At 50.8% G+C, this 23,440-nt stretch overlaps 7 protein-coding genes across 7 annotated transcripts; 3 read left to right on the forward strand and 4 right to left on the reverse strand.

The window, feature by feature from the left end:
- Nucleotides 1–344: 344 nt before the first annotated feature.
- Nucleotides 345–2,199, reverse strand: PV08_06902 (uncharacterized protein; the record flags this gene model as incomplete). The annotated part of the gene is made up of 6 exons (XM_016381235.1): nucleotides 345–975; nucleotides 1,031–1,589; nucleotides 1,638–1,742; nucleotides 1,801–1,933; nucleotides 1,988–2,059; nucleotides 2,113–2,199. The coding sequence occupies 6 exons, from the start codon at nucleotides 2,197–2,199 to the stop codon at nucleotides 345–347; spliced, it is 1,587 nt and encodes a 528-aa protein (XP_016234337.1).
- A 468-nt stretch (nucleotides 2,200–2,667) lies between these two features.
- Nucleotides 2,668–4,113, forward strand: PV08_06903 (uncharacterized protein; the record flags this gene model as incomplete). The annotated part of the gene is made up of 1 exon (XM_016381236.1): nucleotides 2,668–4,113. The coding sequence occupies one exon, from the start codon at nucleotides 2,668–2,670 to the stop codon at nucleotides 4,111–4,113; it is 1,446 nt and encodes a 481-aa protein (XP_016234338.1).
- Nucleotides 4,114–6,338: 2,225 nt separating this feature from the next.
- Nucleotides 6,339–6,769, reverse strand: PV08_06904 (uncharacterized protein; the record flags this gene model as incomplete). The annotated part of the gene is made up of 2 exons (XM_016381237.1): nucleotides 6,339–6,593; nucleotides 6,740–6,769. The coding sequence occupies 2 exons, from the start codon at nucleotides 6,767–6,769 to the stop codon at nucleotides 6,339–6,341; spliced, it is 285 nt and encodes a 94-aa protein (XP_016234339.1).
- Nucleotides 6,770–9,581: 2,812 nt separating this feature from the next.
- On the reverse strand, nucleotides 9,582–11,210 carry PV08_06905 (uncharacterized protein; the record flags this gene model as incomplete). The annotated part of the gene is made up of 1 exon (XM_016381238.1): nucleotides 9,582–11,210. The coding sequence occupies one exon, from the start codon at nucleotides 11,208–11,210 to the stop codon at nucleotides 9,582–9,584; it is 1,629 nt and encodes a 542-aa protein (XP_016234340.1).
- Nucleotides 11,211–11,851: 641 nt separating this feature from the next.
- On the forward strand, nucleotides 11,852–12,674 carry PV08_06906 (uncharacterized protein; the record flags this gene model as incomplete). The annotated part of the gene is made up of 2 exons (XM_016381239.1): nucleotides 11,852–11,947; nucleotides 12,000–12,674. 2 exons carry the CDS (start codon nucleotides 11,852–11,854, stop codon nucleotides 12,672–12,674), a joined length of 771 nt encoding a protein of 256 aa, XP_016234341.1.
- Nucleotides 12,675–13,447: 773 nt separating this feature from the next.
- PV08_06907 (uncharacterized protein) lies at nucleotides 13,448–16,166 on the forward strand (the record flags this gene model as incomplete). Its single annotated transcript, XM_016381240.1, has 4 exons — nucleotides 13,448–13,475; nucleotides 13,542–14,259; nucleotides 14,311–16,060; nucleotides 16,152–16,166. 4 exons carry the CDS (start codon nucleotides 13,448–13,450, stop codon nucleotides 16,164–16,166), a joined length of 2,511 nt encoding a protein of 836 aa, XP_016234342.1.
- A 1,061-nt stretch (nucleotides 16,167–17,227) lies between these two features.
- PV08_06908 (uncharacterized protein) lies at nucleotides 17,228–23,374 on the reverse strand (the record flags this gene model as incomplete). Its single annotated transcript, XM_016381241.1, has 2 exons — nucleotides 17,228–17,633; nucleotides 17,721–23,374. 2 exons carry the CDS (start codon nucleotides 23,372–23,374, stop codon nucleotides 17,228–17,230), a joined length of 6,060 nt encoding a protein of 2,019 aa, XP_016234343.1.
- Between the last annotated feature and the right edge of the window lie 66 nt (nucleotides 23,375–23,440).

Consider the following 23,440-nt stretch of genomic DNA (forward strand, 5'->3'; position numbering starts at 1 on the left):
GAATCAATCAGCAACAACAAGAGTGGTGATGACTACGACCGACGATCAAAGCATCCATTCATAGTAGTAGAGGCCAAAACCAAGACAATCAATCATCATACGTGTGTATACTTTCTATCTCTAATTCCAAAGTTTGGCTATGCTAGTTTCTCACGTTGTGTCCAACGTCACACATCTCAGGTATGTACTAAGCAGTTAGGTATGTACTCATGTACGCGTGCACATATCTCCAGAACTAAGCCTCCAAATTGTTACATATTGTCCAGGTCATGATCAAGACACTTCTCTTTTCTGCACGGATCAAGTTTCCGGGAATCGCTTAAGGTAAAAATAAAATGCTCGCACTATGCTGTTCTCTCATGATGCTCGGTATGCTCCTTGCCATGGCGTGCGCGGTGAATCTGGTACTCGTGCCATATACTCCAAAGGCAGCATCCTACGCCGAGGACCGCCGCCACGAACGTCACCCAGTAGGCTGATCGGTAACATTCTCGACCCTGCAGGCACTCCATGTCGCCGGCCTCGTTCTTGATCGAATGGCTATCGTATATGCGGCCGTATAATATGTTGAAAATATTGCCCGATATCACGGGCGCGAGGGTCATTGTTCCCCAATTCTGACTCATGCCGTGCACACCAAAGCAGTGCGCGACGAGACTAGGGAAGACGCCAAAGAGCATCCCGTACGCGAAACCCGTCAGGCCCGAGAGGATGACGAGAAAACGGGGTGTCGAAATGGCAGTGCCAGCGATCTGCGCAACGCAGAACGTTACCGCCGAGGCGAAAAGGCACCAGAAGCGAGAGCGGTCAAGCTTGGACACGAGTACGTCGGAGCCGATGCCACTTGTCAGACGGCCTGCGAAACTGCAGAACGAAAGGATCGAGACGTGCATCGCCTGGCGCTTCTCAATGTACGCCGGTGTGACCGACGGGTCGTAGTGCTTCCAAAGTGCCTGTGCATCATTGCCGATATTGCTAGACAATTGATCAGCAGGTGGCCAGAGACAGGGTTGCACAGAGAAAACGTTACTTTATAGTCATAAGGCCAATGCCGGTCAGGAGACCGAGCATGGAAAAAAGCTGCCAGAATTCAGGCAATGGGAGAAGTGCGAAACCCCTGATGTCTAAATGAGGGGACTCATGATTCCTGTCAGAATCTGGGTGGCTGGAACTTTCTACATCATCCGCATCGGAACTGGAGAGGAGGGAGGAATGCTCGTCCCCTGAACCGGGGGTCGTTTCGGGCTTGTGAGATATTGTGCTGCTCGAGGATGGGGTGTTCTTTGTGGGATGTGCCGCACCTGGTTGTTCAGTAGGGGAATAATCATGGCTTCCGAACGATCGGGTCCTGTGCATCGCTTGACGATCTTGCTGAGGTATATGATGGTACGAATGGTGGGGAATGACACGAAGGAAGGGAAAAGCAAGCAGTGGCATCAAGACCGTGCCTGTTGCCAGCAGAATGAGGAAGTTCTCGGTCCCGGCGGGGATGAGCAGTGCAATTGTTGCAAAGAACATCGCGCTCAATCCAAAAGCCGCCAACGGAAAGGCTGTTGCTGTTCCCCGAGACTCAGGAAAGTTCAGTGCGGCTATTGCGAGTTAACGATATGTCGACTGGTCTGGACAATCATACCCACCGGCTTTGAGAGACGCTGTAAACGCAGAAGAGCTGCCGGCTCCGGTGAGGAAAGAAAAGAGACATATCAAGCCCACGCTGTATGCCCCTGGTCCAGCATTGTAGGCTATGTCCTGTTGTCAACCCATGCACATCCTTCATCGGGCGTATCCGGTTGGTCGTACCTTGAGAAATCGGGTAGTATCCTGCAGCAAACAGACAGATACCCAACGCAACACCCCAGCGGGGACCCTTTGCATCTACCATGATTCCAGAGGGAATGCCGAACGCGTACATGCCCAAGTTGCCAATAGTTCCCTGTTATGTATACATCAGCCCAGGTCTCCTCTCGAGGTGCATCTCGCTTCGTACAATGAGGTTACTATCGGTAGCAGACAACTTGAGGTGGGTAGCGAAACTTGGGCCCCATATTGAGTATCCATACTGTGCACATGGTCAGCTGAGGCCATCTCCTGCGTTTCTGGGGTTCAGCATACGTTTGTGCCGCATGCAAGGGCAATTGTCGTACATGCGATCACGGACAAGACTCGCGCCCTCGTAGGAGGGTCTGAAGACAGTATCATGGTGTATGGTTGCAGACGCCACTCGAGGATCAGCTCATCCTGCACAAAGTGAGAAGTTACTCCTGACGCTCGACAAGAGGTGGAAGAGCCGGCGAGATAACGGTGCAACGATTGCTGCTGTCAACGCCCTGAGCATCAACCAATGTACCAACTTGAAAGTCCCGAGTGTCGGACATATTGGGGTGTTTCCACTAAGAGCATCCATCCAATCAGATGCTGGATTATACTCGGCACACCTTCCTCTTGATGCTAGTGCGTTTAACGTCATCGCCGTGTTAGCCGAGTCCTGGTTGATTCACTTGCCCGTCGCCTGCGCTTCTACCTACTCTACACGCCATTGAACGTCCACGACCTGACAGCGATACTCCGAACCCTCCACATTGTAGAGCGTATATTGATCGGCCTGGGGCCAACTCTCTCAATCAGCAACTACCATCGTTAGTTCCTCGAAGCACATCGTCTCTCACGATGGGCGGCGTCCTTGCGATTCCAGCGCTCCTCCTACCTTCCGCCGCCACCGTGTGGTCGGTGGGCGCATCTTGCTGCGGTGCGGCGTCCTGTTCAATGCTCTGTGGACCATGCGGCATGTCCAAGTTTCGATCATCGATTGCTACAAGAATCGCCTATGCCATGATCCTCTTGGTCAACAGTATATTGGCCTGGATAATGCTCACTCCTTGGGCCATCCGAAAACTCGAGCACCTCACGCTCGACTACATGACTTTCAAGTGTGGTTCGTCTAAATGTTATGGTTATTTCGCAGTTCAACGCATCAACTTTGCGCTTGCCTTATTCCATCTGATCCTCTCCGTCCTTCTTATTGGCGTCCGAAGCACAAAGGATACAAGGGCAGGCTTACAAAATGGGTTCTGGGGTCCAAAGATCCTGGCATGGTTGGCCTTTGTGGTAATTTCGTTCTTGATACCTGAAGGTTTCTTTCTCCTTTGGGGAAACTATGTCGCCTATCTCGGAGCCATGCTATTTGTCTTGTTGGGTCTTATTCTTCTGGTCGATCTCGCACACTCTTGGGCCGAACTTTGCCAGGACAAGATTGACGAAGGCGACGGTCCCAACTACAGACTGTGGCAAGTTTTACTTATGGGGTCAAGCTTGGGCATGTACGTGGCCGCCATCGCCATGACAATCGTCATGTACATTTTCTTCGCCAGCAGTGGATGCAGCATGAACATCACTGCCATCACTATCAACCTGATTATGATCATTGTCATCACTATCCTCAGCGTCCAGCCAGCCATTCAAGATGCCAATCCTAAAGCAGGATTGGCTCAATCTGCCATGGTCGCAGCCTATTGCACCTATCTCACCTTCTCGGCTGTCTGCATGGAACCTGACGACAAGCACTGCAATCCACTCGTCAGAGCTCGAGGTGCTAGGACTACTACTGTCGTCCTTGGTGCCATCGTGACTATGCTTACAATCGCCTACACGACGACTAGGGCAGCCACGCAAGGGTTCGCCATTGGCACAAACGGTGGAAAGAACAAGTATGTCCAACTCAGTCAAGATGAATACGAGCACGGTCTGGTCACTCAACAACCTGCGTCTCGTCGCGAAATTATGAGGGCTGCAGTGGAGAGTGGAGCCCTGCCTGCCTCGGCGTTAGATGAGGACTCTGATGAAGAAGATGACAACACTGTGAACTCAAAGGACGATGAGCGTCAAGGCACTCAATACAACTACAGTCTCTTCCATGTTATTTTCCTGATGGCAACGTGCTGGGTGGCGACGCTTTTGACACAGAAGATGGACCCGGAGAACTCGAGCGACTTTACTCCTGTTGGACGTACATACTGGGCAAGTTGGATCAAAATCATCAGTGCCTGGGTATGTTATGGGATCTACAGTTGGACACTTGTGGCGCCGGTTGTCCTCGAGGACAGGGAATTTTCATAATACATAGTATCGTTGATGCGTCTTGAAAATGGGGCTATTGGTTAGAGACTGCAATAGGCTGTTATCAAAGGGTTAATCGATGTAGCCATTGAGCTTGCAATGATTGCCACCTTCTCTTTACAGGCATTGTTCAGATGTAAGATAGTGGTATAAGACCCGGGGGATTCCTCGATTGCTTTAGGTCTTGAAACGAAATGTACTCTTCATCTTTGACAACAGAAAGGCAAACACCAACCTCCACTGATCAAGTTCATACCTAAGGAGGCCGGTTGATTTACAACGGCTCGTGAAGGTGTGCAGTGGCCGATTGAAACAAATAGCGACCATCATCTGTTGCACGGTGAAATATATATAATGAGGAGGATCTCCAATGTTTTTCTTCGGTCTGTCTGCTCGATCTACTTATTTACTCCACTCCTACACAAAAATGACCTTTGCAGATCAGAGGAGAGTATCCGTCCTCGGTTCCTTACGAGTGAGTACACTTGGTATTTCTCGCCCGGGGATCACTCTGTCAGTACCTATTCACGGTCTACACCACGTAGGATCACTTACGGTGGGGATCTGATTCATCATTTTCCAAGGGTGTGCCGTGCGTCGTACGAATTCAAGAACCTCCACACAAGGAGTCGCCATGCAATACGGAGGTACAAGAGACTCTTTATCATATCATGTCTCTTTGTTTCTTTTTCCTTTTCTGGGGCGGCTCACTGTCGTCCTCATTCCCGTTACGCAGTATCTTTTGCCATTGCGGATCCTTCGGTCTCACCACCCACTGCACTTGCTCGTCGCAAGTCGTCCGCCACCCCAAAATAAAATCAAGCCCACCGTACACCTTTCCGCGTGCCCCTCGTCTCGACGTTCCATCAGCTGACTTTCTGACCGGGAGTTCAACTGTACCGGAAGTGTCATGTGTTTCGGGTAGCTTGCAGCAAAGTCCGTAACGAGAATAGCTGGAACGAATCGAAAGAAAAAGAAGAAGAATAGTAGGTGTCGGTTTCCAAGGGTATCCTAGATACTCGTCTCCGCTCATACAGATACGGCGTGTCAGTGAAGCGGCCGTCTATGTCCTCCGCCCCCCCCCAGTCGACTTGAAACAAGCCTGGGACGAGCGCGGATCCTTCGAGGTCCAAAATCGAGAAAAAGATACGTAGCTTAGGGTACTCACCGGTGCCGCACCGTTGGAACATCTGATGCGACCGACACCGACATCGACAACGACAATCTAGACCCAGGGTTGTCAATAGTCATACTATCTACATAGTTGAGCCCTGATTCCTCGCAAGCTCCCAGGAGCGTGTAACCAGACAAAAGGCTCCGTGATATCCTCCAAAGGTCCGTAACGAGAGTAGACTTTGTCGAAATCGAACCGTGTCGATACCGTTCTGTGCCTGTACGTTGTCTCCGTACGGATAGGAGACTGCGTCGTGATGATGTCGATGGGAACCAAACGACCAAGGAAAACACTGGATCTGTCTATTACATTTTGGACACCGAATCCGGCCACAGATGAGGTGACCCAGAGCAAGGACCCGACAGCGTGAAAGTTTGGACGATAGCATGACATAACATGACATAACCATGTGAGATTGCCAGTAATCTTACATGGCCGAGTCTAACACTGTGAAGTTTCGTTGATTGATCTAGCTAACATTTTCATGTGGGAAGAAACCAGGAAGGAGTATCTGGACCAGGAGGTCTGCTTTTTGACGTCCGTCGATGGAGTCTCAGCGTATGCTAGCCCTCCTGTGAACAGGCAGAGGCAATAGAATGGGACGAGCGTAGTCGATTCTCTTTGACCAAGTCGCTCAAATTTGTCGGCATATAAAAAAAAACAAAGAGGCACTCCCATAGTCGTTTGAATGTTGACAATTCGGCCACCCAAAACAAAATCCACACAGAGACGGAGATGCTGATCCAGGAGAGGTGAGGTGAGAACAGCCACAAGGCATCCGACCAAATAAGAACCCAGAGATGATGATAACTCCGTGCACCGTATCCTGTATCGTTGCCGGTGTCGTTGTAGCTTGTATCCGGATTCTCCATGAAAAGAAAAGAAAAGAAAAAGCAGTAATCTAGACCAGTGGCCGTATCTAAACATCACTATCACTACCACCAACACCACCACCGCCGCCGCCGCCAGCAGCCTGATAATGCACGTCGGCAGTACTCGTCAGGTCAGCAAAAGAGAGCGACGAATGGCAATATGACATATCTAACATCACTCAACCATATTTTCGACCAATATACTTGGGCTGATCCTTGGCCAGTTTGCCGGTGACCTGAGTGCTGTAGATCGAGCAAGGGTTGCAGATGAGAAAGCCGCAGTTCTGGCATTCCCATGCCTTTTTCGTCCTGCAAGCGCAGTGGTGGCAGGTCCATTCCATCGGGGTCATACCACCTTCATTTAGTTTGCCGACGTACTCGTGGCCGGGGCAATTCTTCTGGGTGTAGCGAAAGTTGAGACGTGTGTTGGCAGGCTACCAAGGATGAAAAGAAGAGTCAGTTTTGTTAGAATTCTCTTTAACTTCACAGAAGGAAGAAGAAAAGGAGCAAGAGAAGGGAACCCAGAGGACTCAAAAGAGTATGAGCGGGTCAGATCAAAAAGACCGGTGTTCAACCTTACATCAGTATTGGTTCGTCGGTTGTTGGCCATTGTTTCGTTTCACGAGTAGTGAATCCGTATGTAGTCGGTAGGATATCTTGCGTCGAGGTAGAAATCTAAGGATGGATCAAGCAGGGATGGGCTTCTCGTCTTAGCGAGCGTTGAGTTCCTCTTCGTTTTCTGAGTATGATAACGCTCTCTGATTCCTTATCAAGGATGAGGTAGGTGTTCAGGTAGCGACAGCAGCAGCGCTTAAGTAGTGTTGGCTACACGAGTGACAGTAATAGTTGATGGTGATTGAGAGTGATGATATGAGAAGAGTGTGAACGAGAGAGGGCGTGTGTGAGTTTGACAGCGTCACCGTCACCTTTGCCTCATTATTTCAATGCTCGATGCCAGTGCCAACGCCAGGTTAATTAGGGAATATACCCTTCAATGACGACGACAGAGCGCTGTTGAGACGGGGTCGACACCCGCCAGCCGAGCTCATACAAGCACCAGTATCAGAAAGATCCAGGAATACGAGCAGGCTGAATGTGACATGTTGACGGAGCAAGGGCGTTAAAGTGTGACGGGACAAAAATTGGAAAAGTAGAAGTGAAGCGAGACTTTTCTCTCTCCCGGACCCATATGGATATCCACTGGAGTGATATACCGGATGAGGCATGATCAACAACAGCTGGCATGTGTGAACTCCGGGACCACATCCCTGGGTACTCTGCCCGGCTAGGTATGAGGTACGACCGTACAGTACGGGGGACCTTTCAAAATCTCTTAACGAGAGTAGCACGCTCGCGGGTCTCAACACCGGGTAATGACCAAGATCCATCGCCCTCACTGGCTAGATCATGGGCCCGAATTGAAACCTAGAGAAAAGGTACGGCTCCGCGGGATGCCTTCCACCCGAAGGTCTAAGAAAGCTAGCGGACCTTGCCGTTGTTGCTTCGGATGTGAGGCTGACAGCTTTCCCACCAGGATGAAGGTGTTGCGTTGGTACGAGGCGGTCAGAACATCCCTGGAGGTCCGCGCGCGGATCTTGTCTCCGTGAACCGGTTCGACCAGGGAAAAGCATCAAGCGAGGTACCAGGCAAAGGCATGTTGTGACTCTGTGGCAAGGGACCCACTCTATCGGGGGTGAGCGATGTTGAGGTAGTGAGACTTCAGGGCTACAAGTCTCTAACTAGTTAGTAGCCCGCGTGGATTAGGAATTGGCGAAGACGCCGTAAACAGCAGCTCGTACAGTATGGGCCTCACGACCTGGAACATGGTATTGTACTTTAGAACCCTGCATGGCGAGTCCGGGAACCCCGTCCACGCCGTCAAAGCATAATACGGTAGTGGCGAGGAGGCCAACAAGTCGGTACCTGGGAGCAAGTCACGCCGACTCTTTGCTGTCGTTTTGAGCATTAACGCTGACGTGGGGGCTTGCGACATGTAGAACGTTCTACAGTTTGACTTGTTATCGTACCGTGTGTGGTGGACCAGCTTTTGCGAGGCCGTGGGGGAGACACTAACCGCCTTGAGGTCCTTGAACTCACGAGTAGAAATTGACACCGACCTCGTTGTTTGAGACTAAATTGTTCCGGAGAGCGCATCGAGCACGTCTCAGCCTCCAACTCAGTAAACGAGTACGACTCCATCGGAGGAAGTGTTGGGGGGATGTGGGAAGCAGGATTCTAGACGCATACAGAAACGTACTGTAAGGCGACTCGCGAAATCAAGCGATACAAGGCAACACCTATTCGCTCGATCTACACACCCCGGTCTTCGCGTCGTGACGATCGTGGTTCAAAGGGTCGCGATCGCGAGGCTCAAAAAAGCCCCCCAATCCAATAACGACCTACCGGGAGGCTAGTATGTTACATGGAGCTTGGGAGCTGAGGAGCCTATCTTAGTAAGGATCGCTCCCCTGCCCATCTCCAGCCTCTAAGCTCAGGACCCGGCGTGCTGTACAGCAACTGGTACTCCGTACAAGGACTTGAAAGAAGCTGATCACTTGCAGGGCTGTGGAACAAAAACAACCTAGGTCCAGACTATGGGTTTGCGGGCGAGGCTTAGCGAATCCATAGCTGCGGGTCCGCTTCAGCACCCTTGTTCACAAAGCATTCCGTACAGTACAAATACATCACTAATTTGCCCTGCATTGCATGCCACGGAGCACGGAGTACTTGGCCCGAGTAATGGTTCTCTTGGATCTTGATTTGTATTGTAGCAACAGACAAGAGGAGCCCACAGGGCGTGCACGAGCTTAGATCCTGGCGTGATGGCGGTGGGCTCAACATCCATCAACAAGAGAGATTAGAGTCAAGGTGACATATCGACTATCGCGCAATACGGGAGTATCTCGAGCAGATCCCTCAATGTGACGGATGTTTCGAGCTGAGATTTCGAAACTCCATCGAATACTGGGAATCATTGAGATAGAAGCAATACTTCTGGGCTTTGAAGTTCCGACTACCTAGAAGGGTGGTAGTTCGAAAGACTAGTGCCGTCTACCCCGTAATGTACGTGTTAATGATGAAGATGCCTATCCCTGCAACCCTGTGTCACATCAACGCTATCCTATCCCACATTCATGCATTCCGTGTTGCTTCCGTGTGGTACAAAACCGAAATTCGACCCTGGGTTGATCGTCGGGGTGTCCACCACGGCCAACGGCTGCTGCAGCTCGACAGGGGTGTTATGTTGACAGCGCGTCATCACACCGCACCCGCGACTAACGCTCTGTCCGAGTCGACAATGAAGCTGAGTGTGTGCTGTACTGCCAAAAAGGGTTCGAGTTTCTACACAATCGGTCATCTACGCGAGAGTAGTTACTCATGCAGACGAAACATACTTGACATGTCCTCTGTGACTCGTTGAGTTAGTCGTCATGGTCAAAGACCGTCATGTGTTCAACCAACTTACCTCCGTGATGATTCCGACGGATTGCTTCTGCCAGGAGATTCGCCATGTCAATAACAATCAGTTTCTTGGAAGATCGCATACGTTCGGGAGAAATCGGAAAGGTATTGGTGACGACGATGTAGTCAATGTAGTCGCACTCCTCCAGCTCTTCCAAAGAGTCGTCACCGAACAAGGCATGCACGGCGACGCAGTAGACCTTTTTGGCGCTGCCAATCTTGACACAAGTCTCCGCGGCCGCAATCCAGGATCCAGACTTGTCGATGATGTCGTCCATCAAAATCACCGTTTTATCCCTGACATCGCCAACCAGGGTGATGGTATGTTCGAGATCAGGGTTTCTGATTTGCTCCTCTTCCTCATCCGACGTCGCCGCAGCGTCAAAGGTTCCACCAAGGGCATGCTCTGGCTGAAAAGACGAAGTGGTAGACACAAAAGAAGCAGTCATGGGATCGTAGCCAAAACCGTCTGGCCCATCCTGCAGGATCTGTGAACTACGATCGCCGTGTCCGCCTGAGACTGAAGCTGAGCTTGAAACGGCTGAAGACAGGTGGTCGTCGTCCACAAGGTGACCCTGTATCAACCGGCCCACCCTCACATCACGGACTCTCTCGTCGTGTAGCGCTTCACTGGGTTCGTACTCTGAAGGACGACGCGCACTCGGTGCCGTATCAGCTCGGGTCAGCTCGTCAGGCGTCTCAGGTGCGGGCGATGACTCGACTCGCGTCGATTGTATCAGCGGACTCGATGTAATGGTGACTGCTTTCGGACGACCCAGGCGATTCGTGCCGCTCTTATTAGCGGAGCTCTTCTTGCGGTGAGGAAGTGGGCCGCGACGTGTCGTGTCCTGGAAGGGATCCTCCAGAATGGAATCAGCTTCTTCCCCATCCTCTCCATCATTTTGTCGATGTTCTAGTCGTAAAGATTGCGGCTCAATAGCATCAAAAAATATGGTACTATCCATCATGTTGTTGTGATGATGCGATGGTTTCGAGCGGTCTCTATCGGTAGATACCAGCGCAAAGCTCAATTTAAGAGCATCCGCCAGAGAAGTGACTCGTTTGGTTCCGCCAACGTTCTTGCTGACAACCACGGCTTTCTGCCAGCGAGGCACATTGGACTTGATCCAGCGCGCAATGATAGGCTCGGCGAATAGATTGTCAACTGGTTTGCCAAAAAATCCCTGCATCTGTGAGGCATGGAGGTCGACTGTAATGACATGATCTACCCCGGCAACGACCATCAGGTTAGCAAGCATCTTTGCCGTGATTGCACCACGGTGGCTTTTTTTCTTGGACTGGCGAGAGTATGGGAAGTAAGGGATAACTGCAGTGATTGATTTAGCCGAGCCACCTTTGCATGCTGCGATCATGATGAGCATCTCCATGACACTGTCGTTGATGTTGCGGCTGCCGCTCTGAACGATGAAGACATCCTCATTCCTGACCGACGTGCCAATCTGCACACTGATCTCTCCGTTCGCGAAGTTCCCTAAGTCGACGTTGGCTGGTGAAGTCCCTAGTCTCTCGCATATCGATTGGACAAGGGTAGGATGAGACCTCCCAGAGAAGACCTTGACTCCTCTCATGGTGGCTTTCGGCGACAATCACCAGAGCCGTTGCCAGACCTCGACACGAGTGACAGTTTTCTGGAGTTCGCTAAATACACTTGGCTTGACTTTGGTCAATTAATCCATACTCGGCGCACGGAAACGAGCCATGTTTTTGTCTTTGCGAAAGGAGATCTGAGATAGAAATGAGCAAATGGTCACGTGATTGAACCTTTTATTTTTCTTTTTTATCTTATCGGCGACTGCAGTGGGTAAAACGTCAAGTCGCGTCACCTTCCTGAGTGAGAATAATTTTCTTGAGCTTTATAGGCTTTCCCTGCCTAATGCAGCCTATCGGGGTAGGCTCGAAGGCCTATAAGCTGTCGTAATGTCGCCTAGAACTTTGGTACCCTCCTAGGCACTCACCCCTAACAATTGAGGGACTTCTTTGCTGGCTTATAGGTGCATTACGCCCTATAAGACTCCCCAAAGTCTCAACACATTCTCTGTTAGGTAGCTTATCTGCCTACCACTCACCAACGCTTATCTTATTAACTTAGTTAGTGGCTAGGGTCACTTCCGGGTCAAGGGCGCATCTTGCATCATGCATTCTCAACTACCTCGCTTCTTCTTCGTCTTCATGTTATTCACTTCAGGGTCCCTGGCATAATGCTTCTATCATGTCTACAAAGTTTCCAGAGATCCAGGGAGGGGGATCCCTGATTCTCGCGTGGCAAATCAAGGGCAAAGAAGTCCTAGTTGTAGGCGGCGGCGAAGTAAGTCTTCTAGCATGTTTATCGTCCCGTGGCGCAAAGCTGATTGTGCCAGGTCGCTGCTGGTCGTATTGTCAACCTCCTTAATGCTGACGCCAAAGTCACGGTTGTCTGTCCTCGTCAGGGGCTCAATGAAGAGGTGGCATACCGGGTCAACAATGGGCAGGTGAAGCACGTTGACCGCGTCTTCTTACCTCTTGATCTCGAACCTGAAAAGAAAGTCGCCATGGTGTTGACAGCCATCGACGACCCTGATGCCTCTACACGAATCTGGAAATATTGCAAGCAGATGAAAGTGCCCGCCAATATCGCAGACGTCCCCCCAGAATGTGATTTTTACTTTGGCAGTGTTCATCGCGACGGTCCCCTCCAGATCATGGTCTCAACGAACGGCAACGGGCCCAGAATGGCTGCCGCCATCCGACGACAGATCGGCCAGATGCTTCCCGAAGGCACAGGAGCCAGCATCGAGAGAGTCGGTCAACTCAGACGAAAACTGCGTAAGGTTGCGTCTGGGAAAACCAGTCGAGACATCAGCAAAAGAATGGCATGGATGAGTGAGGTGTGCGACAAATGGAGCGCTGCTGATTTTAACGATATGGACGATGAGGATATGGACAGACTGGTTCGATATCACGAGTCTGGCGAAGTACCAAGTTTCGAGGATATTCGTCTTGGAGCCCGCGACGAGGTTGTTTGGGAATTTGACGGTTCTTTTGGATGGATGTAATAGTATCATGGGAACATAGATGGGCGATACATGACTATCTCAATCTGGGACCGTTTATGGCTGACACCTCCCGGGCCGTATGTCCCGTTCTTTGGAGTGAACGCTTGCCTGCGGTGCAAGGGACACAGGAGAAGGCATAAAGAAGTCTATGTGGACAAGCTGGGAAGACAGAACCAGCTTTGTCCAGTCACCACACCTATGTATAGTACAGGTATACAATGTACGAGCACATGAGATCGTGGAGTTGGTGGCATCGGGCATCGGCACCGGAATCGGAAAATCTTGGTCCCAGATACATCAGGTGGAGGGGCGTCGATGACGTAGTATTGCTAGTGGTGGGCTGAATCTTGCATTCGCGCAACCTCCACGTCCAGCGACTGGGCAAATGCGCACGAAGAGGAGAAGAACCAAGTCCAGGTCCAGGTCCAAGTCCCACGGTCGTCCGACGCTGACATTGACAAGGCCGAGAGACACACTTGACTGCCAGGAAACATTATCCTTCTGTTCTCTTCCAGCCCCGAGTCCTGAAATCTACTTTTACACGCGCCTCTTCAACGACAGTCAGCCTGATCGGTCGCTTGCTGAAGCACGCTTCCTCATTGTCTCTACCCCTCAGCAGCGCCTGGTTGCGCCTGGACTCACCCTTGCTGCCTTCGCGAGGAGTTGCCTATTTCTATTCTAGTTAATTCTTGATTTCGTGGGTTGACAGGGTGTAGAGAAGGTCAAGGGATACAAGTTATTCGATAGACTCCAGGCTTGAAAAGTCCGTCGATATGCAGTCACTCCGGCAGAAGCTCAAAGGTCAGCACCAGTAGTAGCGGAATAACCCTGTCCGATGCTCCCCCCCAGGTCACTAACCCTGCACAGACACCAAGCTTCACGATGCCAAAATTGAAGCAATCCATCTCAAGCACAAGATAGGCAAGCTCAAGAACTTGGTCAATCCGAATCATCGCCATGACGAGGAGCATGAAAAGGCCACCGATCGCAAAAGAGCGGCCATCTGCGACGGCCATCGCTTCAAATCATTCTTCCCCGAGCGAGACAATAACAAAATCAAGTGGTATGTTGATGGCCGCGATTACTTCTGGGCTGTCTCGGTTGGTATCGAGAATGCCAAAGAGACCATCTACATTGCCGACTGGTGGCTTTCGCCAGAAATCTTCATGCGCCGCCCCGCCTTCTTCAATCAAGAGTGGCGTTTGGACCAGGTCATCAAGCGAGCAGCTGAGCGAGGTGTTCAAGTCTATGTGATTGTCTACAAGGAGGTGCAACAGGCACTGACTTGCAACTCTGCCCATACGAAGCATGCCCTTCGAGCTCTCTGTCCCGAAGGCACTCCAGGCCACGGAAACATCCACGTTATGCGACATCCAGATCACAATGTGTTTGAGAATATGGGAGATATGACATTCTACTGGGCCCACCACGAGAAGTTTATCGTCATTGACTACCACCTGGCCTTTATTGGTGGCCTCGACTTATGCTTCGGCCGATGGGATCTTCGTCAGCACCTCCTAGCAGATGTCCATCCGTCGGGTGTTGTAAACGAACTGTTCCCTGGCCAGGATTTCAACAACAACCGGTAAGTGATCCGAAATAATGTTTCTGCGAAATATTTACCTGACCCCTCTAGAATCATGGACTTCCAAACCGTCCAAGACTGGTACAACAATGAACTTAACAAGACCGATTATGGTCGCATGCCTTGGCACGATGTGGCCATGGGCCTAGTTGGTGAATGTGTGATCGATATTGCAGAACATTTTGTTCTCCGATGGAACTTTATCAAACGCGACAAGTACAAACGTTCTGAAGGGGTCGACTATCTTTGCATGACTACACGCGCTAAAGCTGACGGCTCCAATCCTGATGAAGATCTGATCTCCATCCAACGCCCCAAGCATCCCGTGGGCGAGTACATCGAGCACCCACTCAGCCCCCTCGAGAGCAAAGGACTCCAGAACGCGGGTAGTGTGCACGCACAAGTTGTGCGTAGCAGTGATGACTGGTCGAGCGGTATCCTAAACGACCATAGCATTCAGAACGCTTACGCGGAAGTCATCGAGAACGCCCAGCACTATGTCTACATTGAAAACCAGTTTTTCATTACCGCGACTGGTGATCAACAATTCCCCATACACAACACAATCGGCCGCGCGATTGTCAATGCATGCGTTCGTGCTGGAAAAGAAGGTCGCAAATTCCGAGTTATCATAGTTATCCCTGCCATTCCAGGCTTTGCCGGTGACTTGCGTGACGACGCGGCCATAGGCACCCGAGCCATCATGGACTACCAATACAAGTCTATCAACCGCGGCGAGCACAGTATCATGGGGCAAATCAAGGCCGCGGGTTTCGATCCCACCGAGTACATTTTTGTCTTCAATCTACGTGCGTACGACCGTATCAACAAGACCCCAGCCTTGATCCAGCAAGAGAAAGAATCCGGGGTCTCGTACCAGGAGCTCCAGCGCGCCGAAGCCGAAGAGATCATGGGCCCCGGCATCCACGGCTACGAAGGCGAGAGACAGGAAGGGGAGTCCCACGGTGCCGGCCCTGGTGTCAGTCAGGATGAACAGGAACGCATCATCGACCGCAAACGACAATTTGAGGCTGCTCGGCATAAACTCGACGTCAAAGACCCCGTAACGTCGGCTGACTCGATCGCTGAGGATGCCATGGCTCGCGGCGGTCTCGTGACCGAAGAGCCATGGGAAGGCGAGCCCGAGGACGAGAAAGCGAACTTTGTCCAAGAGGAGCTGTACATCCACGCCAAACTCCTCATTGTCGATGACCGCACAGTCATCTGCGGGTCGAGTAACTTGAATGACAGGTCCCAGCTCGGCTCGCATGACAGCGAACTCTCCATTGTCATGACTGACACACGCACCATCGAGTCGACCATGGACGGCAAACCATACCAGGCGGGCTTCCACGCCGCCACGCTTCGCCGACACCTCTGGCGCGAGCACCTGGGTATGATCGAAGCCCAGGGTGTTGACGCATCCAAGGACCCCAACGCCCAGCCTCCGACTGTGTGCATGAACGAAGAATACAGCGGAGAAGAGTGGGAGTTTGTCGCAGACCCCCTGGGCGACGATGTCTGGGACAAATGGACCAACCAGGCCACCGTCAACACCGACGTCTATAGACATCTCTTCCGTGCAGACCCGGACGTCAACATCAAGACGTGGAAAGACTATGACAATTTCGCGCCCCGCAAGACCGTCAAGCAGGGTCACCTGCACGACCCGCACATGCCAGCCGAAATGGTTCGTAAGGAACTCGACAAGATTCGAGGCCACCTCGTCTGGATGCCGTTGGACTTTTTGTGTGAGGAAAATATGGCCGAGAGGGGACTACAGGTCAATTCTTACACTGAGGTGGGTTTCTTGCTTACTTTTTATTTACCTTGTTCCTCGTCTCTCACTTTATGCCACTCATATTTTGTACTGACTTTTTGGCTACTCACAGAGTATCTACACTTGATTTCGGTTTCTTCGACGCCGGGACCATGGCCCTCTCGGTACATGTGCCGTGGTGTGGGATGTATGTGCCTGTTATGGTGATGGTCGTGTGGGTCGGTGGACATTCTTAGGTACTCAGCTTATTATGACTACGCTTGTTGAAGCAAGAAGAAGAAGACACGGGCCCAGCGTCTGTACAATATATTTCTTGCTTACGGTATGTACCTTGGCCCACTACAGTCTGTATGTTGGCCCGGGGGTTCGTGCGCGTTCATGTACTGTACCGGCTTTTGGTGTTTCTAATTGACGAGGAAGAACGGGCGCGGGGGTTTGCATCGGGAACGGAGGTTTCTGCCATTCCTTCGCCTTTGATGATGATGATGATGATAACCCTGTGTGCTTTTACAAAGTACCTCTATCAATCAATGCGTTTGATTCGTTCGTCACTTCAAGCGCCCGACGGTGTCCACGATACGTATGCACAACTGTGTACACGCTCACCTGTCTGTGCCGTTGCGAGAACGGTCACAGGTAACCCGGCAGACACGTCTACTTAAACACCTAAACTGATTACCGCTTCAACTGACCTGGGTAGGTAGTACCTACCTCCTCGCCAGTCGCATCGTACTGAGGAGGAGGTGACTCGGAAAGCTTCAGAGAGCGTGAAGAAAATCGACTTGTGGTCCGGAGCGACGGCAACCAAGAGGCCCACGTCTCGACGGTGTCCGTTTCAGGGTATATAGCATGTAGCGTACAGTGTACAGTGTATACACACACTGACGCTCGAAGCAAGCTGTCATGCGGAAGAAGAAAAAGTACAGGTGCAGAGTCACACAGTCGAGGAGGTGTGAGGTGACATCTGAACAGACACAATAGTTACACACACACATATATATACCCATATATGTAATATACCCGAGGCTCATAATACACCGTCGCGTCGCCAATGCCATCTATTGGTTGCATCTACATTTACAATCAAAATCATGTCGATGCCCCAAAGTAAACAAGTGTCATCGTGGTGCAACTGACGCTGTTTAATACAAATGTTTTCAATACAAATGATAGAAGATATCGCCATCATCACACTGCACCAGTACGACTTGCTCTGCTTCCTCTCCGGCCCTTACCAAACGATGACACTGAATGGCCCGGACTTGAAGGTGTAGGACCGATACTTCCGTTCCTCATCGAACTCACGCTTCCTTCTCGGCCTCGAGTCATGACAAACTCGGGCATGCCGAACTGGAGCTCGCCGACGCGACGGAAGATGCCCCAAAGGGCAGATCGAAGGTCCGCGTTGATTTCCCTTTCGAGCAGGCCGACGGAAAGAGGGTAAAATGTATCGAGATGTTTCTGAAAGCTTTCCTTGGGGAAGTTCGTATAACCCTCTAGCACGTCAATGACGACAGGTCTCCAGGCCACGATGTTTCGTTGCTGAGTTTCTTCATCGAGCAGGATAAACGAACGGATGATGTCCGCACATAGCCTGTGTGTCAAAACGACCGTCCGTCAGTCCTCAAAACTTTCATAATACACTTTTGCATGGGGACTTAAAAAGAAGGAAAAAACTTACGGGATCAAGGCGCCTTCGGTCTGGTCTCTGCTTGACCTCCTCTCCTCGCCTTCGTCATGGTACATCCTCAGCAAGATACTGACGTACGTGTTGGCGGATCCAGATTCTTGTTTCAATAGATTGGGTGGCTGCCTCATGAATCCTTGTCGCCATAACGCCATCCTCAGATCCTTGTCGCTGTTGAATTTTTTTGCGAACTGGTATGACTTTTTCAGCAGCGTCATGAGGCGTAGAAGTTCCGGCGAAGGTATTTGAGCATATACCGAGTCATTGGAAAAGAGTTCGGCAACCGTCTCGATCATAAGCAACTGGAGGACACAGCTCGTGATGATCTTGTTGAAGAAGCGACGACGTGCCACCGTCACTACTGGAGCAGGTGCTTGCATATCTGAATGTGGTCGATAGTCTTCTAGTTCTGATGTGCCTGACTGTGAAATCTCGGGAGGCGTCACGACAGGCCTGTGAGCATCCGCGGGTGGACTGGAAAGGGCCGGTGGGAGATGTGTTCCATTTTCTGTAGGAGTTGCGACGATTGTGCTTCCCGAAATGCTCAGGCCGTCGCCTCCCTCAGCCGGTGGTGTTGGCCGAGCATCGGACATTGTGGCCGCGGCGGAGAAGAGTTCATAAGCCGTAGTGCGATTGAATAGCTCGACGAAGGCAGTCACAATTCTCGCCCAGTGCTCGGGTCTGAACTTTGTGACATTCTGCAAAATCAGCTGCTGTAGGCAGTTGCTGCCAATCCGGGCTATTGTGTCGTTTTCCTGACAAATGCACAAGGTCAGGAGGTCCAAAAAGCGGTCCAACATGTGCTCTAACGAGTCGAAATAGTGCGTGAAAAGAGTGATCATGTGTCGGAGGGCTTGAATCATGGTGGTAGACAGCCAAACGGACAGTTCCTCGTGGTTGGGAGCTTTAGACATTTCCGACTTGGACTGCAACACGACAAATATTGGGTAGAGCACTTGACGCCACAAGGTATCCCAAAATTCGGGCGGAAAGTCTCCGCCGTATCTGATCAACGTGTCGAATAGATAACTCAGAGCTCTTGACCGAACTTCCAGATCTTCTCCCGTCATCAAGACGTCTTGGTAAGCGATGAGTACCGGATACCAGAACTGCTCTTCCTCCGTTTGTGATGTCGGTTGCTTCACCCCTGCGACAACACCTGAAGCATCAAGCTGGGGTGGTTGCCCGTGGCGTCGAGAGAGCGGACATTCAGGAGTCTTGAGCATCTTAGGGACTGTGGATTTCAGCAATTCGATGGCCTGCAGAGATTTCTTCTGGAATTTCAGGTTCTTGGAAAACTCGGTTAGACAGATAATCAGATCCGGGAACGATCCTTGCGAGATCACAACACCAAACCGAGTGTTGTAGATCTGTGTAGTGTAGTCAAAAGCAATGTTGACAATGGCTTCGTACTGCTCTCTGGCGGCAACCGAGAACACGCCAAACATCGTCTTCCAGCCAGATCTGATGTTGTCACCTCGAGCCTGTATCATCTGTATGAGGCACCTCAATACCATGTCCTTGACTGTAACGACCGTACTGTTTGCCATGACATGCTGGAAAGGTTTCAGAAAGTCTTTCTGAAACTTGAATCCAGGCAATTCCTCAATCTCCAGGAATCTCATTGAGAGTTGTCGAAGAGAATCAAGCGCAAAGAAGACGACGGCGGTGTTATTGTGGCAGCCGACTTGATTAAAATGCTCGCCTAGGACCTCCCATATCCGCGTCCATTCTATCCTGACTCTGGTCATGTTGTAATAGCTGATCTCTACCAGCTTTTGTAAGCTATACGTCCTTGGAGAATCACTATTACCCGAGGATTGGATCTCTTGCCAGCTAACATCACTCAGAGCCCGGATAAAATCAACAATGGCTTCAGATGACAGCTTGGCAGTGTTGGTGAATATTCGATCCACTCCGCGGATCATATCAGAAGACATTGTCTCGTCTGCAACTTCTGGACGGAAGCTGTGTGATGATCTGGGTCTTGGACGTTTGGCAGGTTGCATTGACCTTCGACTGCGATTGTTATCTCTGGCATTTGAGGGTGCGGGGATGTTGGCTCGAGTGACATCAGGAATGACACCTTCATCGATTCCAGTGGACAATAGCTGAAGTCTGTCAAGCTGGCTGATGCACATGAGAACCTCCCTCCAAGACGACTTCAGGACATCGCCTTCCGACAGTGCAACATCAATGAGGACTTTCAAAGCCTCCAGATTCTTAGCCACCATCTCCTTCAAGTTGCTCAAATTCGTAAACTTGGCTAAGGCTGTAACGAAGGCAACTCTCGGGGTTTCGAGATCAAACCTGCAAGATATTCTGATCGCTAGTCGTAACCCATCGAGGCACTGTTTGATAAGGTCAAGGTTTTGCGCATCTTGCATTTGACTTGAAAATGCAGATAGGAAAGACATCCAGGTAACATTGAACATGGGTCCGACATGCTTGATTGATGTCGCAGGAATGAACCGGGACAAGGCTTCACGGACGGCAGACCGCTTCTGGGCACGAATAAGGCTTCGGTACAATTGCTCCGTCTTGTTAGCCATTTCTTCCGAGGCTTGAGCGTATTTTTCTTTCTGTAAATCTCTTCCGACGTTTGCAAAGACTTGACCAGCTCTTGACGCAAGTCCAGTGGACGAAGTAGCAGTCGCAATTCCCAACTCTGCAGCATGCTCCCGTTCGGACGCTAGGACAATCTCGTTTCTGGCGATCTCCTCGTAAATGGAGGTCAGGTAATCTCGAGGCAGATCTTGTCCATCGTTGATACCGCGGTTGTTCTTGATAAAGTCTTCCACAGTCATTCTTGGGCCTTTCATCTTGGTACTGTGCTGATCGACATTCAACAAAATTACAGAATAGCCCAGTACGTAGGCCGTGTCCGCGTTAGCAAAAGCATTAGGATTACCGCTCAGGTAGCGTTCCGCGAATTTCAGCATGAAACGATCAATCTTTTGAGCCTCTCCAGGAAGTCGGAAGCTTTGTAGGAATTGCCTGAGAGCATCCACAAATCTTCTCTTGCTGAAGTCCATAAGATCAACGAATGCATGCATAATTGCAACGTTCGATTCGTCACCCTCGCCTAGAAATTCTCCCAATATGGCTTTGTCGAGTCTATCATTGGCGTAAAGAAACTTTGCCACATCTTGTGGACTGTTGCTTCGGATGAAGCCCTCGGCTATGAGGGCCTTGATGCCTCGCTTGGGTTTGAAATTGAATTGTCGTATAGCCTCATTCAAGGCCGACTTTCTCTGTCTGATCTTTTCAATCTCATTGGGGTCGTCTTCGGCAACAGGTGTTGAGACACCCGAAGCCGGGGCAAGTCCGGGGGCACGAGGCGACGGTGGAGGTTTCTCTCCGTAGTCAAGAGACTCTCTCGAGTCCTCGAAAGAGCCTCTTGAAGCTGGGTAGCGCGATCCGTTGGTCAGCTGCGGCTGATCCTGACTGGACCAATTTTCGAGTGAGGTTAAGATGTCAGTGAGACACCGGAGTGATTGCTGCTTCAAGACATATTCCACTGGTATCGGAGAAGGAATTTGTGGCGGATGACTAAGGGCAGAAGTAGTCAAATTAGGGAGTAATGACCCCTTAGAATACCACTCTGAGTTGGCAGCAGATGATTTCCCTTGGTGTTCCAGGTATTGGTGTTGCTGGACTGGTGTGATGAGCACTGGAGTACTGCAGATTCTCGACAGATGTTCAATAATCTCTTGGTACATATTGTCCAGTGCAGTGCGGTCGCAGTCATAGTTGAGGTAGACTTCCACCAGAGCACGGGGATCGCCCGACAATCTCTCCAAGACGTCCATGAACATCTGCTTCTGAAACTGAGGCGCACTCCGCCTTTCCAGAACTGCTAGATAAATCTCCTTCAAAAACACTTCAAGCTCTTTCTTGAGCAAAACGCGCAGATGCTTCAGAGAAAGCCAGAATATCTCACAGCAGACTTGGTACACCCGTGGGACCGAACTGGAGGCATTTCGTGAAAGGCTGAGACATAAGTGTGGCTTGGCCACTTGTAGGAATGGAGTATTTTCATCATTATTGCCGCTTTTGATAACCGAGAAAGACGACGTAAATACCGTCGTATAGTTGTTGATAACATGATAAATAAGATGAAGTGAAAGAAGTTTAGAGCGCATATTTTGGCTTCGAAGATCTTGCTGCTGGTCGTGGCTCAGTGGTTTTTGGCTGAGCTTGCACAGTGATCGAAAAACGAGAAACGCATCCTTGATGTAAATGTCGTCTTCGTCCTCCTCGGATTCTTCACGATCTTCCTGGAGACTCGTTCGCGAAATAGGACCTGAACTAGACCGAGTATTCTTGCGGGTTCTTTTGGCTCGCGTCACAGTTGTTGGGGCCGAATCAGCCACAACTGCGTCATCAAGATGCTTAGTATTCTCGAAGCTTTGTAAGGTTAGCTTTTCAGGCGCCTGGACAGGCGTGTCCGAGAGCTGGGGAGGGGTTTCTTGATCAGGGGTATCCGATTGTCCATTTAGTCCATTCAGTGACGTGTTTTCGAACACGGAGGCATCCCCGGAAAGATTCTCTTCAGACTTGGAGGTTTGCTCCCTGAGACGCGCTTCTTTCACATCTAATCTGACTCGAACTCGGTCAAACACAGTTGCGATCATCTGAAGAAGAGATCCCTGCGCGACTTGCTGGTTCTGGCTAGACTTTGAATAGATGAAGATGTTGTATATTTGGCGGACAGCTTTGAGTAGTCCGGCACCATGCACTACTATTTTGTCATCCAAAACAGCTGCAAGTAAGGATTTGATGATCTGCTGCTGGATTTCAGCCGAGGTCGCTTCGTTCTCGAAACAGTCACAAATGGCCTCAATTGCTCTCTCAATGAGGGGCGGTGTGTCGGTGTCACCAGCATGGTTGGTCGCAACAGCTGGAAACGCAAAATAAGAATAGCTGATCAGCTTGCCGATGCAGTCGAGTGCCGTGACTTGTAAAGGTACATTAAACGACTTTGTGGCCATCTGCAAAGGCTGAAAGATGATCTCTGGGTTGACTGGTTGCTCCGAGTTCTTGATGTTTGCCAAAGCTGCTTGTACAGCTTCTGTAAACTCCTTGTTCTTGCGCACCTCCTTCGCTGCCCCGATGGTCTCCAGTGCACTGACTACGAAGACCGTCGAAGTGACAGGTAGTGCCCGGGACACCACCGTAGACCTCGAATCTGATCTCGTCGGCCTGACGGCTGGGACTGTCTCTTGCGGAGCTTGTTCGGTACTGTCATCTTGTGAAGGTTGGGACAGAGAGTCTTCCTTGCTCTCTCCAGCACCCTCTAAGTCATTGGACGGAATCGCAGTATCAGGAGTCCAGGCATCTACCCGCTCCTGTGAGTGACGTATTTCGCCGGAATCCACATGAGACTCAGTGGGCGTTGTACCGTCGGTTTGCGATTCATTGTCACCCGCATTGTCCTGCGTTGTCTCGTCTGGAGAATCGTCTTCCGCATCGGCATCTTCAACCGTTATTGTGACTGCAGGATGTACAGCGGCCTCAGAAGGTGTCTCTGATGGGTGGCCATGCTCGGTCTCTTCCACCTCTTCGTCCGAGACACTCTTGCGCTGCGGGCCGTCTTCGTCTGGGAGGGGTTCGGGCTGATGCTGCTCACTTTCTACGCCAGACATCTGGCCGGCAAGTGAGGAAAGACTCGGGTTGGAGCCAAGAGAGGGATCAGGATGGTCGTAGGATAG

This window comes from Exophiala spinifera, assembly GCF_000836115.1.
Source record: "Exophiala spinifera strain CBS 89968 unplaced genomic scaffold supercont1.5, whole genome shotgun sequence".
In the NCBI taxonomy this organism is placed as follows: domain Eukaryota; kingdom Fungi; phylum Ascomycota; class Eurotiomycetes; order Chaetothyriales; family Herpotrichiellaceae; genus Exophiala; species Exophiala spinifera.